General features: G+C 31.0%; 2 protein-coding genes across 2 annotated transcripts; one reads left to right on the forward strand and one right to left on the reverse strand.

Moving 5' to 3' along the window:
- Positions 1–217: 217 nt before the first annotated feature.
- On the reverse strand, positions 218–5892 carry LOC123906087 (cytokinin dehydrogenase 3-like). The gene is made up of 5 exons (XM_045955937.1): positions 5161–5892; positions 3516–3643; positions 2135–2413; positions 1021–1289; positions 218–793 (listed from the first exon to the last, which is right to left on the reverse strand). The coding sequence occupies exons 1-5, from the start codon at positions 5789–5791 to the stop codon at positions 478–480; spliced, it is 1623 nt and encodes a 540-aa protein (XP_045811893.1). The 5' UTR covers positions 5792–5892; the 3' UTR covers positions 218–477.
- Positions 5893–12976: 7084 nt separating this feature from the next.
- On the forward strand, positions 12977–17744 carry LOC123906088 (CRM-domain containing factor CFM3, chloroplastic/mitochondrial). The gene is made up of 9 exons (XM_045955938.1): positions 12977–13759; positions 14395–14878; positions 14956–15086; positions 15825–16178; positions 16258–16414; positions 16504–16796; positions 16885–16944; positions 17023–17150; positions 17285–17744. Exons 1-8 carry the CDS (start codon positions 13019–13021, stop codon positions 17137–17139), a joined length of 2337 nt encoding a protein of 778 aa, XP_045811894.1. The 5' UTR covers positions 12977–13018; the 3' UTR covers positions 17140–17150; positions 17285–17744.
- The last annotated feature ends 4631 nt before the right edge of the window (positions 17745–22375 follow it).

Consider the following 22375-nt stretch of genomic DNA (forward strand, 5'->3'; position numbering starts at 1 on the left):
GTTTAACAGGTCCAACATATGTTTGACCACTTTTTACCTTCTTTTGTACTTTTTTTTTTGTTTTTATATTAATATATAATATATTTGTCATTAAAAAAAATTCAGTTCAACATTGTTAACCTTTCTTGGCTTTGGTTCATAGGGAGAGCGGGTTGTAATTTTTCTTATGATTATTCTAATTGGTGTAGTAATCCCTTAGACTGTTTGTAATGTAGTTAAGAATTACTTCTTTTGAATGGTAAGAGATTGAACACCCTTTGTACTCCTTATAATTCATACTTTTGCTTATAAAAAAAAAATTAAACACGAAAGATTAATAAAATACGACAAAAAAAATACATAAACCAATTATAATTTATGCGTTAAAAAAAAAACCTATTATAATTTAATCTCTATGGTTCAACTTTAATTTAAAGCCCATTTTTTTATTATAGGTCCATATTATAATAAACCACTCTTCTTCATCTTAGGTTTTAGTCATATATACTGCTGCTGGTTATAGTTATTGTTGAAGATTTTTTGTCCAGGTGATAGAATCATTCTAGGATCAAATTGATGTTTTCTTTCCAAGAATCTCATCCATTTATTGCCAAAATGATTTTCCCAATCTTCCTGTGTGCTGTAGTTGGGAAGATATTGCTTAACTTTAATGCCAACATGACTACAAAACTCCAAAATTTCTTTGTTTTGAGCTTCATATTCTTTCCAATTATTAAATCCACTTGAGTGTAAAAATCCAACTGCATAGAAGATATCCTCATTTGGTGTAATTGTTGACATTCTATCATCCCACCTGTATTTAAATTTCATGTAACTAATTAATAATTATTCTTTTTTCTTAAAAAAAAAGAATTTTTAAAATGTCGCGATAGACAAATTATTACCAAGTCTAGTATTCAAAGATACAAAGTCAAACTGTTACCGTTAAACTGATTGCAGGAATTATATAATAATATGGATATTTAGAAAATTACTAAATGATCATGATGATTCAAAGTATAAGATATTTCAAGGGCTTACTTGCTTTTATTCATGGGGTAAACCAAAACAATTCCATTGGTGATGTTTCTTTTAAGAATTATATCCTTGAATACGCCAGAATTAAATTCCAAGATTTGAGATTTTGGTACAAATAAATTGAGCCATGGGTGAGGAACATCCCATAGTCCTTGTGATTGAAGCTTCAACTCTCCACTTCGGACTCTATTCAAGAACTCAACATATGGCACATTTTTCTCATAATAAAGTCCAGGGATATAGGCTAGTCCTTGAAGCATAACTTGAATTTCCTACATACATTGTCAAAGAAATTAGAGGAAACAATCATTTTAGTTCCTGAATATACAACTCGATGTCATTCTGGTCCTTAACTCATTAGTCATTAAAAAATATAAAATAGTTCCTGATTTTGCAATCTGTTAGTCATTTTGGTCATCGGCATTAAAAATGACTGTTAACTTCACACAATAACTGATGTAACATTTTTTTGGGGGACACATGATACGTTGAGTAGGCATTAATTAGACAAGTAGCGTGATGATATGGCCATAGACCAAAATGACAAAAAAAATTTCTTCATTTTTTCATATTCTTCCTCTTATTCTTCTTCATACATTCATCAATATAACCCAAAATTTTAAACCCAACCTTTTAAAAAAATCATCTATAAAAATAGATGGACCATAATTTAAAATGAGGCTTAATAGACATTATTTCATTTAAACCTACATTATAGAATTATGGAGTTAGTCAACCTAATAGTAAATCCAACTCCAAACTTTAGACCCACTAGTAAAAAAAAAAATTTGCTATTTGATTTGATAAAGTGTACTGTATATAATATAACTAACAAAAAAAACTACACCAGGTACTCTCCCACCTAAAGTAAAAAAGATCACACTGAAAATTTGTTTAGGCCCCACAGAATCTTGAATTGGCTCTGCAATCCAAGCTAGAAAACCTAATTCTATGTATGTAAGTATATATTAATTAATAAAAAGTTATATGTAATAACTAGAATTTTGTTTCGTAGTTCTGCCCTTTTCTTCCGGTCTTTGTTTATTTTGTGCAGAAATTTGTTATTAGTATTAATATATTTTGCCGTTAAAAAAAACTTAATAGAGATATATATTACCTTGTCGACCATTTCCTCAGATTGATGATCGTAATATTTAACCAATTCAAGACAGTAGAGAATGCTGTGTTTATTTATTAAAGAAGCTATTCTTGAATGATCAGATAGAGGGAAGAAATTAGAGGATCTCCAATTATTTATGGACCCTTGTTGCATTAGCAGCATCCCTTCCAAAAAATCCAATTCACTATTTTGTTTGCTTCCTTTCATTAAGATTAATCGTTCCTGATCTTTGGTAAAAGCAGAGAAATCACTATAAAGCAATCTGATCCACTTAACCTGCATATATACATCCCAACAATTCACCATCACTAATGTCTTATCCTAATAATCAATTTAATTTCTATATGCTGTAATATGTGAAATCATTTCACTCCCGTGTCTAATGTGTTGCCACATTATTTAATGGCACACATGTGCAAACTAATTCTACATCGATAATGTGCTTTTTTTTTTATATGTAACAAGACATACTACAAAATTGGAAGAAAAAAAATAATAATATGAACTATTTTGCCTTTTAAAAGAATAATTATAATTATATAAATGAAAATTCTTTAGTATAAGTGAGAAAAATATGACTACTCGTAACTATAAGTAGGAATGGAAGTAGGTCTGATTGACCGAACGAGAGCCTAACAGACTCATGCTAGCTAGGTGAGGTTTTTCTAAATAGAAAAGGCTAAAATATTTTTATTAAAAAAAAGCTACTCCATCACGTCGTTTAAATACATTAACTTTACGATTAATTAAAAAACAATTTATATATATATAATATAATATCGGAGGTAGGTATTTGACTAAAAATGATCAGACTCGTACGATCATACCAAAAATAAGTCAATAATAAGTAACATACTAGATTTGGGTGGTTGAATGTTTTTTTATCATACCGAATTATCTTTTGCAAAGTCTAGATCAACCTAATAATCTATTCTCACCTCTACCAGCTTATCATTTGCTCATGATCCAAGTGTTATAATTTCAAGAGTGATTTATGATTTTATTTTATTTTATTTTTATAGACTCATAAGATACATTTTTAATTTCAAAAGTCCATATCATATCATATTAATTCAACGATTCAAACTCTTATATATGTGTACATATAACTCAATATACCCTATTATCATTTGTGAATGTGTCTTTAGTGGATATGACCAATGGAATAGATAAAGGGGAATATATGACCCGTAACTTCCAAGAAAACATATAGACATCATAGTGGGTTATGGACGACAAGGACATAGCCTATCTCATAAAATTAACATGATATGGTCAAAAAATATATATACTATATGACAACTAGATTTGGTGTACTTATGTTGGAGAAAAAAGCACTACAAGACAAAATTTAATTGACAATTGTGTATAACCGTACCATTGTGGGAGCTGGCTGAAGAGAAATCCTTGCCCTTGTTATAACTCCAAATTGTCCTAAACCTCCAAGAACCGCGTTAAATAACTCTGAATTCTTCTCATTAGAGCACTTTACATAGTCTCCTTTTCCTAAAAACCAAACCAATTAGGTAGATAGATTATGACAACAATTAATTAAATATTTTAATTACAAAGGATATGCATGTTGTATATACATCAATAACGGTATGTTTTTCCATGCTGTTTTCTACGGTTTTTCTATATGAAAGCTAGATAATTGAAAAATTAATTAAGACTTTGACTAATAACATACAAGTTTGTCAAGAGTAGGAGACTTGGACCGTGTGAACTTATTCTAACCTTGAGGAAACATTTCACATCATTTACCTATAATTATAGTACTTAGGCAAAGACTATAGAGTCAAAAAACGAAAAGAATATTCCTGATTAGTATTAAGCATGAATATGTAAGACAGCTAATTAAAACTTAAAAAGTTTTTTTTTTTTTTGAAAATGTAAAATTTAATAAAAATACTAAACCTAAAAACTAAAAGATTAGGTATAACAAGGATTAGCTGAAAAAGTTATATTGAGGAGGTCTAAGATTAAACACTAAAAACTAACATAACTCTTCTTTTTTTTCTTTTTTTTTTTATAAAAGGAACATGTAGAGCATGCCTGGATTAATGATATATATATATATATATATATATATATATATATATATATATATATATATAGAGAGAGAGAGAGAGAGAGAATATGAATTCTCTCCATTTGAAAAATAAATTAAGGAAATAATGTTCGTATATAAACCATTGGATCAAAAATACGTGTTAATATTTTAATTATAAAAAAATGAAGAAAAATTAATCAATGATTAAGATGTATAAATTGAGAGAAATTGAGGAAAAAAAAATGAACAGATAATATGGTAGTTAAGAAAGTCTCATGCTAGCTAGTGTCATGTAGGACCAAGGTTCAAATCTAAGATCTCTCTTTAGTCCTTCCTTTATATAGTACCATTTACTTATAAAAAAAAAATAAAAATCTAAGGTCTCTCGCTTATTTACCTCAAATATTTTTTTATAGTCGTAACAAAAATTTATTATTATACTCTCTATATTAACTAATACTCTAGTCTTCAAAAAAAAAAAAAAAACTAATACTCCAAGCCTCTCTTTCAACAAAAAAAAAGTAATAACCCTTAGAACAAAAATATGCCAAAATAAAAAAATGTCATGCTAACTAGTGTTTCACAGACTTAGTTAAGAAAAATAAAAGATATAAATTTTGTATTAAAATCAACATTTTTAATATTTTAAAAAGATTAATTACATAAGATCCAAAACATTTTTTTACGAGTAATGCTAAACAGTGCCTCCGGAACACTTGTTAAGCATACAAAAAAAAAAAAAATTAATATTGGTAACCTAGCTTTTTACACTTTTAAAAGTATTAAATATATAAATTTCAAGACATAATTTTTATATTTATAAGTTTAATTGTCTACCACACTTTAGCATTTTCCATAAGCTATAGTGTGACACTAGTTAGCATTAGTTTCCATTAGAAATTAGAAAAAGAGACAAAAATAACAATCTATATATAATTAATGATTTGCAAACTTTCATGATTAATCATACCTGTAATCACATCCAGTTCAAGAACATTAGTGATTTGAGGACCATATCTAAACGTCTGACCACTAATTCCAGCATTGGAAAGTGTTCCTCCAACCGTCAGATAAAGATAATCAGTCCAAGAAACTGGTGCAACTCCATATTCAAGTGTTTCATACAAAACATCAATCCATAGTTGTTCTCCTCCAACATCAACATAGTAACCAATCAAAGGGTCTTCAGAGACACTAATTGCAATCCCTTTTCTTTGTTTTCTGAAGCTAGCCATGTCAACTACAACTCCATCACGTGCCATTGATTGTCCATTAGTAGAGTGACCTTGTCCTCTGGCTGCTATAGTGAAAGGAACAGAGCTATTGTTTGAGATTTTAATTAAGGTTATTATGTCTTGTATTGAAGATGGATGAAATACTGCTATTGGAAATTCTTGAATTATGTTTCCATAGTCATTGGAAGCAATTTTGATGGTTTTAGGGTCATTATGGAGTTTATTGGATATAGTGTCTAAATTTGCTAGCTCTGGTGGTACCAGAGTTTTGCATTGATCTGATTTTTGTACGGTGGATTTTAAATGGGCTGTGGTTAATAGTAGTAGTAGTATGAAATTGATGAAAAAAGGGTAAGTTTTAGTCATTTTGTTGATGAAAATGGAGAATATGCAAGGGATCGGACAACTGGCAAGGGCTAGCTATAAATAGAGGAACTTGCATGGGAATGAGTCATGAGTCATGAAAAAGGGAATTTTCATAGACATCCCATAAATTCATATATACATCCATTTAATTAAGACAACTTCAAAAATTATTTATTTAAGGGTCTATAATAAATAAAGATAAAGATAATTTTATTTAGGGTCATGCTAAACAGTATCTCGGAGTATTTGTTAAGCATACTAAAAAATGAAACTAAAGATAAAATAAATGCTAGAAAGATAAGTTTTTATGTTTTTAAGGTATTAAATGCACAATTTTTAAGATAAAATTTCTATATTAATATACTTAATTAGTGTCCGGGGACAATATTTTGCATTTTCCTTTTATTTATAGTTAACTTAAAATTTGTACTTTCATTTAATTTTTTTTTATTTATTATTAATACATTGCACAAAGACAAAAAAAAAACACCACATAAAAAAAAGATAAAATCTCAAAAATAATTTTTTGAAAGAAACACTAAATATATGTGAAAAAATTACACTTATTTAATTAAAAAAATGTTTCAGAGATATGATTCCGATCAAAATTGACCTTAAACCACCTTATCTTTGATAAAGTTAGAAGAGGAGAAAAAGAGAGGATCAGAGTATGCCAACAAAAGTTTACTTAACTAAGTGTGTATATATTGTTTTACTTACACTAAATATGTTTATATGCCAACGGTATAAGAAAAAGGAGTTTTCATTAGACCATGGAAACAAAACCATAGAAAAGCAAGATATTTCCTCAAGCAGACAATAATCCGTCGCTATAACTTATAGTCAAGGAAGCAAGTCGATTACAATAAATGTCCGTCGGTACATACTTTAATCTGTTGTACGGTTGTTTGACATTATTATTATTTTTTTTTTGTCAAATAGTTTAGTGGACAAGTGAGATGATCGGAGTTCGAATTCCGACACATACATATATAATGCAATGTCTCTGCCATCATCAAAACGTGATTATTTTGTAATGTGCTTCAATTAGTTCCACCAGTACATGATATTGTATTTTAATAAATGAAGCTTCTTTTATCATTAAAATTAACGCAACTAATTATTATCTTTAACTAATTATTCTGATCAACAGAGGACGGAAATGCTTTGATATGTCGTCGACTTTCAGTTGCGGTGGAGGGAGTCAGAGTATCAGGGAAAAGCAAGAATATGTTTTGAATCTAAGTGGTAGTGGGTCGAGTGGTGAACTTGCGTTTCCTTTTTTTTTAATTAAAATTTAAAATGACAGTTTACTCTTTTTTACTAACTAATGATAGTTTATTTAACATTTGATTACTTTCTTTAATTAGGTGATTTAATTACTAGCCACAACATTTTGAAACATTTTGGATTAATTAGGTGATTAATTTGGCGACACGTCAGCTTTAAGCCTAGAAAACAAACAAAGAGACTATTGGTACCTGAAGTAAACCACAGGAATTTTAAAAACAATATTTTAAATGTATGGACTATTGTTAAAAAAGTGAGGAAAATATAGGAAAAAAACGTATTTAATCGAGTCCATCGTGTGTCACGTCAGCTTAATTTGTGCCTAGAAAAGAAATAGAGGACTAAATTTTGTAACAAATGTAAACTATATGGATTTAAAAACATTTTTGAAATGTGAAGACTATTGTTAAAAAGCGAATAAAATGTTGAGACCAAAAATATATTTAATCCATTATTATATTATAAGAATCTCACCCAAAAAAATTTAAATTTTGTTTTAGTAAAAGCAAAGCTAGATCATTTCATTAATAATTAACTGGTGCAGAGAAGAAGGCACATTATAAAAATTTAGAATTTCTTAACATAAGATGAATTAAATATGAATATTTAAATGCCAAAATTTTAAAAAAATTTAATGTATCCCTTGTTTAATTTTTTTTTTTTAACTTTTATAAAAAAAAATTAAAATTTTGAATGATTTAATGAGTTGACTAAAAAAGTAGGACCAAAGTCATGATGGAAAATTAACTTAGCCCAATTTTTTTTATCTAATATATCTTTTTTTTAGTCATATAAATTATAAGTCATTTGTACCAAAAAAAAAAAAATTATAAGTTATAAATTGTAAGCTAACATTTTGTCTTGCCAAATATACCTTAAAAAAAGAAGCTTTTAACATAAAGTAATGACATATCGTTTCTAAAAAAAAATGGCAGATCGTATTTATATCTTGATTTTAGGGTCTGTTTGGATTTGACTTATTTTCGAGTTTATAAAAATGACTTATGCAAATAAATAAATTTTTACGTCGATTCATAACCCTTCACCGACAAAAATTGTATTTTTATAAGTTGTTTTCTCATAAACTACCTTGAAAATCTTAAAATAATACATAAAAACTTATTTATTTGTATAAGCTATTTCGCATAAGCTTAAAAATAAGTCAATCCAAACGGACCCTTAATTTATTTTAAAAAGTCGGATTCAAGTTTTTTTCCTTTTTGGTTAGGTAATTTAGTGATTAGAAATTTTACTTTTAAGATAGATAAGTGTGATGACCAAGATTCAAACTACAACCTATATATTTATAATACAACGTTCTTATCATCTTAGTTTAGTTTGTGAGACATATTTCGACTTAAGTCTTATAAATGTAAAAGTATAGTTAATCAATCTTATCATAATTGATTTTCTTTACAAAGCCCATAAAATGTCAAATTCAAAGATACGATATTAGTAGAATCGTAGAACCAAATGGTAATGTAAAAACGTCATCATGAAATTTCATGTGTGGTAACCTATAGGATTAGGAGTATACTCCTATATTAAAAAGAAATATTTAATACTATTACGTACGCGTATATATCCTATGATATTGCATGAATCATCACGGTCACGACGATTCCCAGCAATTGGACATATTTCATCCCATAGGATATATCAAGTAACATATTTTTATTTTATCTTTTTATAAAAGTAAATAAATATACATGTATTAAGTGATAAGAAAGCAACACATTGAACACACAATTATATATGTTCAATACTTTATTTTTTATTTTGATTTCATATCACAAATATTAGTAGTTGAGTGTTAGAAATTTCTGTGAAAGAGTGGGTCAAGTCAACCTCTTTATATCTTAAAATTCAATCTTTATATTTGTCCTTCTAATTAAACCACCTTGTCACTTTAATATAAGATCTTTTATAGATTATCTTACATCCACATTGGAATTTGTATTTCCATTTTAAGGATAGTCAAAAATTTGGAAATTACTATCATAAGATCTCCTAAGATTTGATTTTGGGATCACAGAATCAGTCACTCTGATTCATCGAACTTTTTTGATTCATGCATGGAAGGGTATATAACAATGGAAACTGATGGAGACAAGGGACAAGATTTTCTTCGGGCCAAGATTTCGTTTGTGAGCATCTAAGGTAACATTGTTATTATCAATGAAAAGTCAAGCAGGGAAATGAAACTAAGATTATGTTATGTCACTTCCATTAGATATTCCCTCCAATGTATATATAGTAGACTAGTTCCAAGCCAAAGAAAATAAAGATATGGTTGACTAGGTGGCATTATTTGATGGTAAATTTTTAGGTATATAGATTTAGTTGGGTATTGATAGTTGATATACTAGGCTGACAAAGCGAGCAGCCTGTCCCGTTTAGGCTCATACCCGCACCAAAAATGGGACGGAGCCAGCCCCATTTTTATGATTTTGATGGTTTACGGGCGAATTTATAATTTAAGTCTAACTACTAAATAGTATAAAAAATCGAATTTCAAAAAAACATTGAAATTTTTATTTAATATTAAAATATTCATACAAAATCTAGACCAAAAAATAAATTTATACAAAATCATTTTTACGAGTATTTTTAGATGTTTCCAATCATTCAGTCCATCATTTGCTAAAAAAATCATATGGCTGCTATTTTTAGAAGTTAACAATTTACAACAAAAACAATATTTTTATCTACATGTTTAGAGTAAATCAACCATTTTCTTTCAAAAGTCTCTCCATTACTCAACATTCTAGAAAAATAAGAATATGACAAATGCCTAGAAATATTGTCTTTAGGAAATGTGAGATTCAATTCCTTAATAGGCTCATTTTTAATTAAAGCATCCCTCCATTTAGCAACAAAAATACCCCAATTTGTAGATCATAAATATATAAAGGAGGGATGAAGTGGTCATACCAATGCCTACATCAACATTTGATGCATAAGAACATTATACATTATATATATACTCCTAAAAAATATATATTGGGCCCCTAATTTTTAAGACCTAGGACAATTGTCCTCCCTCAGATACGACCATGGACGGGGCACATCAATTTAGATGTGCGAGTAAAATTCAACTCCACTCTGTTTATTGGCGGGTTGATGAGTTGGCGGGACACCCCGTCAAATTTTTTTAAAAAAATTTGACTGTAACGGAGGGAGTATATAATGTAGTGATTTTTCTAAAAAGACGCTTAAAAAGAATCGGATGGATGATGGAGTACTTTTAAATTACTAGATAGGATTGTTTAAAAAAAAAAAAAAATTACTAGATAGGATGAAAGTCAATTTTTTGTAATTTTACACTGTGTCGCTGCATATGAATTATTAAATCCTAACAATATTTGGAAAGAATACGAGCTTATATAAGTGTATAAAATAATAAGAATTTCAAAGATTCCATGAAAAAGGATTTCCATATCAAATCGGATCTGAAGACCGGAGCTGCGGGCCAGAGCAAATTAATATCGCATCACAACAGTTCGTATTATGGAATTGGAATGATACTTATAAAAAAAAAATGGAATTGGAATGATAATGGCTGTTGCCAGCAATCACTGAAAATGAAACATGCCTCTTTTTCTTCTTTAGGTGGTGTGGTGAGTAGTGACTAGTGGGGGGTTATGTTTCATACATAATACATATACAGTACAAGTAATTTCTTGCATGAGGATTGAGGACTATAACCTTTCTCCAACATGCATGAGTTTCTCACGTGATGCATGATATATCAGCATTATAATGAATATGAATTTACAAAATCATCGTTGGATTGGAAATTTATATGATTAGATTATCCATAATTTTTTTTTAAAGAAATTAATAAAAATCATTTTATATGTTATTGAAATCCATTAAATTAACTGTTTATGATTTTTATTGAATACTATTAATTTTGACGGATCTTTATAACATATCAAATAATTTTCTATTTCTTTAAAAAAATTATGGATGATTTATAAGATATAAATTTTCAATTCAACGGTAAATTTTATAAAATATGTATTTGTTATAATGTAATTCACTACTTGTACACCATGCATTATTTGAGAAACTTGTGCATGTTTTGCCATGAGTATATGAATGTATTGTTGCATGTATCGATTAGGCAAGTGTCGTTTGGGGTCAAGTGAGCTTGATGATTGTGAATATATATGTCGCCATTGTGCCCAAGTTTATTGAAATAATAATGGTTAGATTTTCTTTACTTCCATTTAAAGTATTAATTAATTTGGACTGATTAGAATGTTGATTTGATGTCGAGTAGCAATTAGTTAAAATTGAAGTTTGTGGGTTCCTATAAACATAGTTTGTGGGTACCTATAAACATTCTAAAGCTCAAGAAAGGATGAGAGTAAATAGTTTGAGATTTTTAGGAATAGAAAGTGTGTATCTAAAATTGTCGATGTGCTCTGTAGTATAAAAAAAAATTTGTCAATGTATTTGTTTGTATGTGTGTGAGAGAGATCGTTATGATCGACGCTCATCAAAATGAATACCAACATGTAGTGAGTTAGGTTAGATCCAAATAGGGATGTCAATGAATTAAGACTGTAGCTCGGAGTATTTATTCAATTCATCATTTAAAATATTCTTCATCATCGCCCCCTATTTTCTCCATTTTGCTCTCAAAAAAGGATTAGAGCAAATACGGTAAGATTTTTAGGAATAGAAATTGTGTACCTAGAATAGATAGTGAGCTAGGGTGGATCAAATGTCAATGGGTTAGGATGGTAGCAAAGATTATTTATTCACTTCATCATTTAAAATGTTATCCATCATCGTCCTCATTTTCGGTATAAGGAGTACTCTCCATACCATAGAAAATGTTGAACTGGATCACCGTGGAACATACATATCATAGAACCCGACCAAAGGGAACCAAGCTAGCCTGCCACCCCATGAAATGTATCTATCGCTATAAGGTGTGTGTAAAATGTGTTTTTCTGTGTTCACTTTGTCTATAGACATTTAGCTAGGTGTGCCTTTTGTCTTCTAAAAATTCGATTAAGGATGTTAAAGTTTGACATATCACATCACATTTTTCAGTTCATAGCTAGATTTCAAAATTACTATTAATTGTTTTGTCGTGGATTAATAGGCTACGGTGTAGAAAAATTGACATGAGAGAATCTTTATTGTAAATTTGTAATGATAGCTAAATATTCTAAAGATGATCATCATCATGCACAAATGAAAAAAATATACAACTTCAATGCTATCATCATCACCAACAAGGAACAGAACAAAAAACACATGCATGCATGGAGTGCCATATTTATAATTGTTCGCTTGAATTAATTCCATATTATGCTTTTAGGACCCATTTTTGTTAGAGATTATTATAAAAGAAAATAACTTAGATATTAGACAATTTAGAAGATTAATTTTTAGTAATTCACATATTAACTGATTTTATTTTATTTTTTTGTATTTGTTTACCATTAGAAAATTATTTGAAAAAAAATGGTTTAAAAAGTGATTTTTTTTTATATAATGATCAAAAGTGATTAACTTTTTTTTGGAAAAACTACTTAAAACAACTTTTCATTTAAAGCAATTTTTAGGGTTAAATAGTGCTTACTACATATAATGTTAGAGAATTTTGATTATCCCCTGTAATATTATTTTTTCGATTACTCCATTGTAATGTCAAGATTTTGTCATTTTAGTCCCTCATTGAATATGTTTGCTTAAATTTAAACGGGAGTGAGGTTTAAGAATCAAGGGGTGTAAAAAGAAGCTGACTAAGATTATGATAACAACAATGGACTATTTTTTTTTTTGTCTTCTCACTTCTTTGAAATAATGGGCCTTTGGGCTTGGCCCTTTTCATTGCAAATCAGTTAACCCAAAAAAAAAACTCTCCGTTTTGCTGAAGCAGTATCTTCTCTGTGAAAGAGGTAGATTAATTTGATGGCGCTCCAACTCCAACTCCAACCAATATCTTCTCTGCATTTTCAGTTTTTCCAACCGCTAATTCAAACCAAAACCAACGCCATTTTCAAATTCGCACTTTCTTGTTCCAACGAAACAACTCAAGTCCAAATTAACGTTGTTAAGAAGAAGAAAAACAACAACTCCAGACCAAGTTTCACCGACCAAATTCGAGATAAATGGTCCCTCAAATTAGCTTCCCAGAGAGAAAAATTCCCATGGCAAGAACCAGAAGAACAACAACAAGAACCAGAACTAGAGGAACAACCACAACCTCAATCTCAAGAAGACGTGTCTTCAACGATGCTAAATTTCGAGTTTCCAAAGCGTTTATCACCTTGGCACGTGGCAGAAAATTCTAAAAATCCACAAAATGTGTCTGAATTTGATGCTTCTGAGGACAATGAAGAAAATAAGAAACCGTTACAGAAAAATTCTGGTGGTTCTGTTATGGAAAGAGAAGTTCAAGAATCAGAAAGTAGTTTGAAGAAAAGGAGAAGCAATACTGAATTGGCAGAGAGGTTGATTCCTGAACATGAATTACGGAGGCTTAGAAGTATTGCTTTGAGAATGGTGGAAAGGTTCAGTGTTGGAGTTGCTGGTATCACTCAAGAATTGGTGGATTCTATTCATAAAAAATGGGTTGTTAATGAAGTTGTTAAGTTCAAGTTTGATTCTCCTCTTTCTGCTAATATGAAAAGGGCTCATCAAATTCTTGAGGTTCACTCTTCCTTCCATATGCTTCAATTATGTCGTTTATGTAGGGACTTTTTCGATTGGTTTATTTGAGCTTATCTGCTAGCATTATTGCGAGACTGTTTGAGAGGACTTATGGAAACAACTTATGACATGTTCGTAAGTTGTTTTTAGCTCATTTTCGATGAAAACGGCTTATAACTTGTATGAATATAATTTAACCTTATTTTATTATTTCTTATAGAGATAGACTATACATAAGCACTTATATTATGAACACTTATGCTATAAACACTTGGGGCCCGTTTGGATTGACTTATTTTTGAGCTTGTGTGAAACAACTTATGCAAATAAATAAGCTCTTAGTATGTATGTATTATTATAAGCTTTTCAAAGTAGTTTACGAGAAAAAAGCTTATGAAGATACAATTTTTGTTAGTGAAAACTTATAAATTAACATAAAACTTTATTTATTTGCATCAACTATTTTCATAAGCTAAAAAATAAGCCAAATCCAAACAGGCCCTTAATCATGTCATGTTGTTTATTCAAACAGGGTCATAGTGTGGTTGCTTGCTTATAATAACTTGTCTTTTATCAAGGGATATTTGAATTGCTAGAGCCTTTACATTCATAGTATTACTTTCTTTCTTGATCAGAGTAAAACTGGAGGTATTGTGGTATGGCGATCGGGCAGTTCCATAGTGTTATATCGAGGAATGACCTACAAACTACCTTGTGTAGAATCATACAAAAAAGTTTATGATGCTCAGAAGAAGAATGATGTTGATCATTCGATGCATGTTGTAAGTGGAAGTAATGCTCAAGTAAGTGTGAAAGAAACAGATAGACCTATTGAATCATTTAATCAAGACTCTGCTGAGTATTTGAAGGATAAGAGTGAAGAAGAAAAGATGGAATTGATCGAACTCAACATTTTGTTAGATGAATTGGGTCCACGCTTCAAAGATTGGACAGGCTGTGAGCCTTTACCTGTTGATGCAGACCAGTTACCTGCTGTTGTTCAAGGGTATAAAACACCATTCAGACTTCTTCCATATGGGGTGAAAGCTTGTTTATCCAACAAGGAAACAACTGTCATGCGTAGAATTGCTAGAAGAACAGCTCCGCACTTTGCTCTTGGTATGCCAGAAGCTCTCTAGTTACATTCATGCCTTCAAATTTTTCTTTCCAAAAGATACTATTGTTTACTGCTGCAGGAAGAAATAGAGAACTGCAAGGTCTGGCTAGAGCTATAGTAAAGCTGTGGGAAACAAGTGCTATTGCAAAAATAGCCATCAAACGTGGTGTTCCCTTTGCATCTAATGATAGGATGGCTGAAGTACTCAAGGTATTTCTCATGAACCACTAGAAATTTGACAATATTACTGTTTAATTTAATTGCTTTGGAATTTATCATGCTAAAAAGGAGATCTGGTTCCTCTAAATTGAGCAGTTCACTTTCAAGTATAAGATGAGTAATATCAGTCATTGATTAACAAATCAAAGGTCGATATTGTAGGTACATCATAACAAATCATTAGCTTAGTTTGTAAATAAGATTAGTTTTTAATACCATAATCAGGGTTAAAGTGAAAACAGCACTCTTGGTTCAGAACACAGCAACTTGACTTCTTGAACTTACCAGGTTGTGCTTACATTGGTGTGAAATTTTCCAACATGTAGAAAATAGCATTATAGGTAGTCAATATTTACAGTTTGATAATATTCATGGGAATGGGTTGCTAAGATTAAAACCACAAATGATTTGCCGCAATTGAAGGATTGCCTGAAGGAGGTAGTCAATATATTGTTCTGAATTCTTTTTAATGAGATTTGGGTCCCATAAAAAATTCATTTAATTAATAATATACAAAAGATTGACTGCAGTTTTACTTTTGCAATGGTCATGCATTTTGGAGGCTAACCAACACATTTGTTTGTCTAGAAAGATTGTAAGGATTGTTGGTGCTTGACGCTTAAATACTCCGATATCTGTTTTTGTTCATAATTTACCCTATTGCATATTAAAGTGAATAAATTATCCCATTCTTCAAACTTACGGCGTTTGCCTTTCATGCATTTGCAGAAATTGACTGGGGGAACTCTACTTTCTAGAAATAAGGAATATATTGTATTTTACAGGGGCAATGACTTCTTGCCTCCTGTCGTCACCAAAACCCTGACCGAGAGACAGAAACTAACCGTCATTCAACAAGACGAGGAAGAGAAGGCACGACAAAGTGCTGCTTCATCTATTACTATATCAAATAGCAAATCATCTCAAATGCCGTTATTAGCTGGCACCCTTGCCGAGACTAGGGCAGCAACCGCCAACTGGGGACACCAACCATGTAAACAAGAAGTTGAGAAAATGATGAGAGAATCCACCTTGGGTAGATTTTCTTCTTTAATCAGAAATCATGAGAATAAACTAGCTCTAGTAAGTTACAAGAGACCAACTGAAATAACTTAAAGATTATCTGCTGTTACCACATCTATCTAACTTTATATGGCTATAGGCAAAAGCAAGGTTCAGGAAGGCCGAGAGAGATTTAGTTAAAATACAGGGTGGTTTCAACGCAGCAGACCTTCCAACTGATTTGGAGACATTAACTAATGAAGAGAGAATTTTGTTTAGGAAGATGGGTTTGAGTATGAAGCCATACTTACTTCTAGGTAAGAACAACAAATTTACTATAGCTTTATAAGTGCTGCTTTTGTACATATTTATTATACAAAATATGTTAAAAGCATGAGATTTTCAGGGAGGCGAGACGTTTATGCCGGCACCATAGAAAACATGCATCTACACTGGAAATATCGCGAGTTGGTAAAGATACTTGTAAAAGGGAAAAATTTAGCCCAAGTTAAACACATTGCGATATCTTTGGAAGCTGAGAGTGGTGGGGTGCTAGTGTCTGTAGACAAGGATACCAAAGGCCATATAATAATTATTTATCGTGGGAAGAACTACTTCCGTCCACAGGTTATTAGGCCCAAAAGCTTGTTGACACGGAGACAGGCATTGGCTCGATCAATGGAGCTTCAAAGACTAGAGGTAATAAAGCAATAGCCTGTAAAAAAAACGGAGTTACTGAGATTTTTACTTGTTATATAATCTCATGAACTTTGTATATTTTTTTCAGGCACTAAAACATCACATCTCAGATTTACAGGAGATGATTGACTTGCTCAAATCTGAACTAGTATGACATTTTATCACTTCTATATTACTCTGTTGTAAATACTTTGGATAGGTCATAAGTTTTTGTTGTTGATTTCAGGATGATAAGAAAAATGAAAAGGTGATTGATGGTGACAAAACTATGTACTCAACACTTGATAACAACGATGTTTCTTCTGACGATGACATGGAAGACCTAAATACTCTTTCTCCATAGACAAATAGCAGGTGCTTGTAATTTACTAAATAGTAACTTACTACCTTTGCCTATAATATTCAGTAACAACATTAAGTGAATGTTAACAATACTGTCCTTATTCCTCTTTTTTTCTTTGCCCTGTTATTCTCTTTAATTAAACTAGAATGAAAGGACTTAGGACGAGATTCATTTTGACAAAGACGACAGTGGTGGTGAGAACTTGAAACATCAAAACAAGCTAATTGACTTGGTACAGTAATCCATTGCAATAGCTTGTAGAGGTTGAGCATTATGGATGACTGACTTAGAAGATGAACAAGAATGTGAAGCTTAAGCTACTGACCACAAAAACTTGATCCATGCCTTTGATGTTTGTCACAGTTTTTCTCAAGTCAGTAGGTTGGGAGAGATTATTATCATTACTTCCATTGTCTGCGTCATTTATATTAAAGCGATGTAACATGTGAAATGGTTAATTCAGTTGTATGGATTATAAATTGCATGATCAATTCAGTTTGATAGATGGATAAAAATACCATCCATTGACATTACATGTAACTTTGTTCATATTTGTGTAAATATTTCACTAAAAAAAATCAGAGTAAAGTTCTTATCCTTTGTCATCCCTCTTACTACTCTCTTTTTGTCTCTACAAATATTTCTTATCGTTCTTAATACTTTATATGTGCATCAAATAGAAAGTTATACTTACTATGATATAAGAAAAAGGTGATGACCAGTAACGACAGTAGAAGTGGGATCATTGAATCTGCTGAAGATCGATCCACTAAACAAACACAAATATTTTAGACAGGTTGGGTAAGAATTTTTGTGACTACTCCATCTGATGAATCTGCTGTCTTTCATGCACTTGTGTGTTAAATGCTTGTCATCATAAATTCTTTGCTTGGCAATGTTGTTTTTCATTATTTTGATTTCAATTTCCCTTTGGTGATTCTGAGTTTCATTAGTGATTGAATGCAGGGTTATCATTTTCTTTTGTAGTGTTAACTGTGTAGAATTTGGTTTAACATTCAACTATATCCTTTTGTTGGTCAATACTATAGTATGGTAAAACTTACTAACATTCCATTTGAATCATCTTTAATTCATTGCCTTTGATAATTCTCTTTTAGCAATTTTTTCCCATTCATTACATGTTCAATTGGACACGCATTCGATCAAAAGTGTCGATGCTATAGAGGTAATAATATGTTCTAGAAAAGAAATATTAAAAGAGGTCTAAACCTCTCAAAATAATATAGAAGTATAAGGGGTCAAACAATAAAGGTTTATGCTTAATAAAGATTTCTGCATCTTTTTCTTTTTATTCTTGATGGCTACTAATCCTACTATCATATTCTTTTGGTTAAAATTTACATGCTCAATACCTGCAACAGGGCTCACTAACATTTACATGCTCAAGGGAGTTAGTTATGTTTGTTAGTCTATGTAGATAAGATAGTTGTAACTACTTCATCTATATATAGATGCATTATTACCAATTTTTAACTTGATTTCAATCTTTATGTCTCATATTCAAGTTTTTTCTCCTTCATCAATGGAGAGTCTTCATATTTGTTAGTTTGGCTCTGTTCGATAAAAATAAGCTATAAGTTAGTTAATAGCTGAAAAGCTAGCTTATAGCTGATAGCTGGTGGCGGATAGCTTATAGCTGAAAAGCTAGTAGAATAAAATTAAAGTGTTTGGTAAATTTAATTGTTGTAAGTACAAAATGACATAAAAATGCATGATTAGTGGGTATGGTTAGTGGGTAGTTATTATATTTTAAAAAAAAAATAAAGAAATAATAAATAAAAATAATAAGGGTAAAAATGGGGAAAATGTAAAAAGCTATAAGCTATAAACTCATAAGCTACTTGAAATAGCATATCAAAAAACGTTATAAGTTAGTTAAAGAAACTTGTTACCAAACACTTCACATTTTTATCAAACAAGTTTATAAGTTAGTCCAATAAACTATAAGCTAGCTTATTGGACTTACCAATCAATGTCTTTATCTAGTCTCTTGAAATTGATACTCAGTACTCTTGTTCACAATAGCCATTAATGCACATAGAAAAGTTGTGTGTTGCCTACAAATATTTGTGGACAATTGTCAGCACTTTTACATGATTACATCTGATAAATGTTGCAGTGATATTTGGCTAACTGTCAACTTTCTTCGCAGCAAAAAATAGGAAAAAAAATAAAATTATAGCCGAAACAAATTTGAGAGTACAAAATCAAAGGTGGGTGAAATATTTGTGAGACATCCAAAACAAGAGATAAACAGACTATTTAATTTAATTTCATTACCAATATTTTAGAGTACAAAGGCAAAGTTGCAAGATGCATGAAATTAAAAAACAAAAAATTAAAATATAATTATTGGTTGCTACCGGAAGAATTCATTCATCCCTACATGTGGCGTTTGTTTACTTTCTATGGCTTGAAAATCATTTTATGACAATAGCCATCCATGCATACATTAGCGACATGTTTGCTACGTGCAGATATTTTAGGACAATCTTTAGTAGTTGTACATGGGATAGATGTTGCAATGACTTTTGGATCCTTGAAATCATCCTTCGTAATAAGAAATAGGAAAAGAAATAAAATTATAGCAGGAACTAACTTGAGATTTTTAGCCATGTTCTCTCTCTTCCTATATGTAACAAATAGAATATAGTTTGATCAATTTATAGTGTAAGAAGGTTATTCAATTTAAAAAAATAATTAAAAAATCATTTTTTTTATTTTCTTTTTAGCATTTAAGGTGATCAATGGGCTGCATTTGACCATTTAGAACGCTTAATTAATAAATATCTCTTTGGTAGATCAATATTTTAAGTTTAACCCTTAAAAACAGTGAAGGGGTAACATAAAAAATATATAATCATTAAAATTCATTAATTTTTGGTGTCCAATAATTTTTTGTTTTTGTAAATATTTCAAATTTTGTACTTAGTATATGTATAAAATATTTCAACAAATTTTGGACCCGCAAATTTTGGACCAAGTATATCCTTCAAAAGTTTATCAAAGCGAGTTATAGGGACTAAAAATTAGATTTGATAATCAACAGTTTTACATTTCATATATATCGATTATCTGGGAGAGTTTATTGTGATTACTTTGGATTCTTGTTACGACATTTGGACAATACAGGGATTGTCTTATTTGGCCCTTTCGTATGTGTTGGTAATTACAGACCTGGATCCACTGCTATAACTGCTTCACGCAGTAAAAGATCCCAGCCACAAATTTTTGATCGGACAATTCTTGTTATAGTAATCAAATTTTATATTATTTAATCTCAGCCATCAAATTTGATCGGACGGTCAGAAACAGTTATTGCGACGCGGTAACCGTGTAATCCAAATTCGGTATTTGGTTAGTTCATTTCCAAGAATACATGAGATCATCAGGCTATTGTGAACAATATTGAAGCCCACATTTTGTTTTGTTCTTGTTCTAGCTTTAATCTTGCATTCCATGTATTCAAGCTGGTTTTTTATGAATAACGTGTTATAGCTATGTCTAGAAAATGTGGCAACATGTGTGTGTTATATGTGAAAATTGATGAAATTCTGTATAATTTTGTTAGTGATAGTCTTTGTAATGTGCTATTTGATTATGCTTCGAAATGTTTCAGATTACTAATTTTTGTTTTCAATCCTAGTATTTTGATGGGAGGAAAAAGTGAGAAGGGGAGAACAATGATTGGTCAATCCCAAACACAAAGGTTCTTTTTTTTTTTTTTTTTTTTAACCAAACAAACTTACTGCATTTCATTACTTATCAAAAGTTCAATACATGAAGGAATCATCTCAAATCTATGGAAACTAGTCCAAGAATTGGCCGCCCTAGCTAACGTGTGAGCAACCGAATTCACTTGTCTCCTAATAAACTTAACTTCAAAGTTCACACATGATAACATAACAAGAATAATTTCATTAACGATTGAAAGAAATTCTGAGTTGCATCGCCGTTTGGTACGAATAGCATCAACCAACACTTGAGAGTCACTTTCAAATTGGACGCTTTCAAAACCTCTACTCTTAGCTTCATTCATAGCTTGCAATAATGCCCATGCTTCACCCTCCTCTGTTGATAAAGTCAGTTGCTGCCACTGCGTAATTCCAGCCATAAACTCACCAGAATTATTACGAAAACAAGCACCCATCGCGGTCCTACCTGCACCGACAAAAAATGCTGCATCTACATTGCACTTTAACCATCCTATACGAGGCCTTTCCCACCGATTGGTGCTGGCAAGCGGAGCATCATGATTATCGTTACCTCGCAACTTATGGACTGCAAACCACTCGTTCCAATGATCAAACGCCGCCCGACCAATTTGGTTTGGACTTTTAACATTATCATTCCAAATTTTATCATTCCGGTTATGCCATATACTCCATAACAGCGTAGCCACTCTACCTATAGTAGCGTAATCCTCATTCCGACACAAGGCAAACACTCTATCTGCCGCACTGCCTTGCTGACAAGCTGCAGAACCCAAAATAGAAAGGTTCTTATAAAAAAAAATGGGAAACTTCAACGGTCAACATTTAAGTAAAAGATTCCAACTTTTCGCACCCCCTTGAATATACTCGGTCACCTCCTAAAATTACCAAATTAACCCTCTCGCTTTCTAGGATGCAAGCACTTTTTCGCACTCTAAGTAGCGAGTGTCAATATTTTTAGCTCAAATCCACCCCTAGAATGAAAAAAATCATGAAAAAAAGAGTTCGAATTCTAGAAAGCAAACTCAACTGCAATTTGTCATCTAGAAAGTGAACTCAGTTCACATTCTAGAAAGCGAACTAACTGCAGTTTGCTATCTAGAAAGCGAACTCGGCTGCAGTTTGCATTCTAGGAAGCGAACTCAGTTGCAGTTTGCATTCTAGAAAGTGAACTCACTGCAGTTTGCATTCTAGAAAGCGAACTCTTTCCCCTCCATTTTTTCTATTTACACACTCGCTTTCTAAGTAATGAGAGAGGTAAAATGAGTTTTCAGGGAGTGACCATGACTGTCGGGGCGCCAAAAGTAACTTTCTAAGTAAAAGTTTTGGGAAGAAATAAACAATGAGTTGAAAGATACCTCGAAGAAAATTATGGCAGAATTTGTATAGGGTAAGTGTATGAGTATATCTTAATATAATAAAGGATCAGTGGTTTTGCAAGCCCCATTTTGAAACCCTAAATTCTTGCCCAATCAATCTCCTACATTTGTTTCTTCTGACCA

Source organism: Trifolium pratense, linkage group LG2 (assembly GCF_020283565.1).
Source record: "Trifolium pratense cultivar HEN17-A07 linkage group LG2, ARS_RC_1.1, whole genome shotgun sequence".
Lineage (NCBI taxonomy): Eukaryota > Viridiplantae > Streptophyta > Magnoliopsida > Fabales > Fabaceae > Trifolium > Trifolium pratense.